General features: G+C 33.1%; 1 protein-coding gene across 1 annotated transcript; it reads left to right on the forward strand.

Moving 5' to 3' along the window:
• Positions 1-321: 321 nt before the first annotated feature.
• Positions 322-2,448, forward strand: LOC107777474 (protein NUCLEAR FUSION DEFECTIVE 4-like). The gene has a single exon (XM_016597505.2). The coding sequence runs from the start codon at positions 466-468 to the stop codon at positions 2,260-2,262; it is 1,797 nt and encodes a 598-aa protein (XP_016452991.1). The 5' UTR covers positions 322-465; the 3' UTR covers positions 2,263-2,448.
• The last annotated feature ends 957 nt before the right edge of the window (positions 2,449-3,405 follow it).

Here is a 3,405-nt window from a genome sequence, read left to right on the forward strand (position 1 = left end):
ACAATTTCTATTATAAGCTTACTCTTGTAGAACTAATCTTCCTTTTTAAAGTGTATAAAATATGCTTTACTTCAATTATTCATTTTCAAGACTAACCAATAAAAAATTACAATTATAGTCATCCATTTGACAGATTTTACTACCCTAAAGTATCTTTCTTTGTCCACCCTTTCTTTCCAAGAAACTTGCTAAGTCAACTATGAAGTCCATGTTATAGGCTAACCCCCCTACCACCCCCCATCCTGGGTGGGGTTGGATTTTCTTTTTTTGTGGGGTACATTTCGTGCATGCAACTATATATATATATATGTGGCTGATTTTAAGACCTTATTGTATAATATCACTCTAACAACTAGCTAAACCTTATCAATTGATCATCCACTCTCTTCATCATATCATATTCTGTTCTGTGAGATTAGAAAATCGCCATTAATACCTCTCGGTTTTCCAACATTTACACTAGATATGGTGTTTGCCAAAAGTGGTGTCGGGGGTGGTGGCGGTGGTCTAGCCAACATGACGAACCTACCTGTACGAGTCCTGATGAGCCGGTGGTTCATGGTGTTCGCAACCATGTTAATCCTGTCGGCCGCTGGTGCCACCTACATGTTTGGTCTTTATTCCGGTGACATAAAATCTTCCCTCGGATACGATCAAACCACCCTTAATCTTCTTAGTTTCTTCAAAGATTTAGGATCCAACGTTGGTGTTTTATCAGGTTTAATTAATGAAATTTCACCACCTTGGGTTGTCCTTTCAATTGGAGCTGTTCTCAATTTTTTTGGTTACTTTATGATATGGATGGCTGTGACCAAAAAAATGTCCACACCTAAAGTTTGGTTAATGTGTTTGTACATTTGTATTGGTGCAAATTCACAATCTTTTGCTAATACTGGAGCTCTTGTTACATGTGTCAAGAATTTTCCAGAGAGTCGTGGTGCTGTTCTTGGACTTCTCAAAGGTTTTGTTGGTTTAAGTGGTGCAATTTTGACTCAAATTTACCAAGCAATTTATGGTAATGATTCTAAGTCTTTAATTTTGCTTATTGGTTGGCTTCCTGCTGTTATTTCCTTTGTTTTTCTACGTACAATTCGGATCATTGAAGTTGTTAGAATTGCACATGAGCTCAAAGTGTTCTATAGATTTTTGTATATGTCACTTGGCCTAGCTGGATATCTTATGGTGATTATTATACTTCAGAAGAAATTAAATTTTACGCGAGTGGAATTTGGTTTGAGTGCAGCCTTTGTAGTTTTCTTGCTGTTCTTACCACTTGGTATAGTGATAAAAGAAGAAATTATTTCGTGGAAGGCCAAGAAACAAGCTTTGGATAGTATTTCCGAGGTGAAAGTGGTAACTGAGAAGCCGAAAAATGAGGCTCAATTACCACCATCGTCATCGTGTTCGTCAGTTGTTGACGACTTAACAGATCCAGAAGTTTCTTGTTGGAAAACAGTTTTTCGCCCACCAAATCGAGGCGAAGACTATACTATACTTCAAGCACTATTCAGCCTTGACATGTTAATCCTTTTTCTTGCTACAATTTGTGGAATTGGTGGTACATTAACAGCAATAGACAACTTGGGACAAATTGGATCTTCACTTGGCTACCCAAAGAAAAGCATTAGCACATTTGTTTCCCTAGTGAGTATATGGAATTATTTAGGAAGAGTGGTGGCTGGTTTCCTATCTGAGTATTTCTTGAAAAAATACAAATTTCCAAGACCCTTAGCCCTAACCATAACCCTAATAATTTCTTGCATTGGCCATATTTTAATTGCATTTAATGTCCCTGGTGGACTTTATATTGCATCAATAATTATTGGTTTTTGCTTTGGAGCTCAATGGCCATTACTTTTTGCAATAATTTCTGAACTTTTTGGACTAAAATACTACTCAACTTTATATAATTTTGGGTCAGTAGCAAGTCCAATTGGGTCATATTTGCTTAATGTAAGAGTGGCTGGTCATTTATATGATAAAGAAGCAGAAAAGCAATTGAAGGCGTTGGGAAGGACCAGACGACAAGGGGAAGATTTGAATTGCGATGGAGTTGTGTGTTTTAAATTGGCTTTTATTATTATTACAGCAGTTACTATTTTTGGAGCATTTGTTTCTATTATTTTGGTGATTAGGACAAGGAAATTTTATAAGAGTGATATTTATAAGAAATTTAGAGAACAAGCTAAGGCTGCTGAGATGGAAATGGCAGTGGGACAAAATGGAGGTGTTGTTCAAAGTAATACAACTAGTAAGGGATAGATTGGAATGAAGTAAGAAGACAAAATATTGAAGAAAAAAAGAAATGGAGAAAAGTCAAAGAGAAAAGAGAGATTAGATAGATTTTGTTATTATTTGAAATATACTACATGGTATAATATTTATACCATATAGCTTTGTAAGTGTGATGGATCAATTTAATGGACATGAAATATAGTTTTGATGTTTTCTCTTACATGTATTTTCTTTGTGTTTTTTTTTAAAAGTATTTTGTTGTGCTAATTAATAGAACGCTATCCTCTATAAATATTTATATAGAGTTTTCGTTTTATATCGAAAGTTGTTTCAAATAATATAAGCGTTTATATTTTTCAACAGTTCAGGTTTTAGTTAGAATTTGATATTGTTAGCAAGGAAAAAAAAGAAAGGAATAAGACATATTCTTATAATCACAACTATAAGAAACTATCTTAAGAGAAAAAAATCAAGTAACACTGAATTTTGAATGTCTAAGTGAAAAGAACAAAATAAGGGTATGAAACTTAAATGAAGTCTTCAAAAAATTTTGTCGTTAAAGGAGAACTTGTTGTTCCATAATAATTGAGGTAAACTTTGACATTTTGAAACTTTTGGGGGCAGTTGCTTTGTTTGACTTAAAGTGGGGTCGAACATTCTAAAACTATCTAGCTTGTAGGTAATACCTTCAACACTTAACTAAAAGTTACGGATTCGAGCACTAAGTACGGAAAAAATTCTGAAAGGGTCTTGGAGAATTAATTTGGACACCGAATACAGAGTGAAAAACCAAAAAAATAAGTATGTAGTCATGTTTGTGCTCTCCAAATTCCAACTTGCAATTTTCTTATTATTAGAGTTTTTAACCAATTTGTTTGATTTGCTAATAGAGATTTGGTTTGAATATAGGATTATAGTTGTAACAATGTAATAAAAAATGTTGAGAATCCAACAATAATGGAGATCAAATCTTCCCCACATGATATATTGATTTTTTGAGAGGGACAGAGATATCAAAAGCAGAAATGAGATATAGTATCTTCTTTACTTGTCAGAATGCCCCCATTTATTTGGACTTAAAACATAATAATAATAATAATAATAATAATAATAATAATAATAATAATAATAATAATAATAATAATAATAATAATTGTTATATAATACTTA

Source organism: Nicotiana tabacum, chromosome 11 (genome assembly GCF_000715075.1).
Source record: "Nicotiana tabacum cultivar K326 chromosome 11, ASM71507v2, whole genome shotgun sequence".
NCBI lineage: Eukaryota > Viridiplantae > Streptophyta > Magnoliopsida > Solanales > Solanaceae > Nicotiana > Nicotiana tabacum.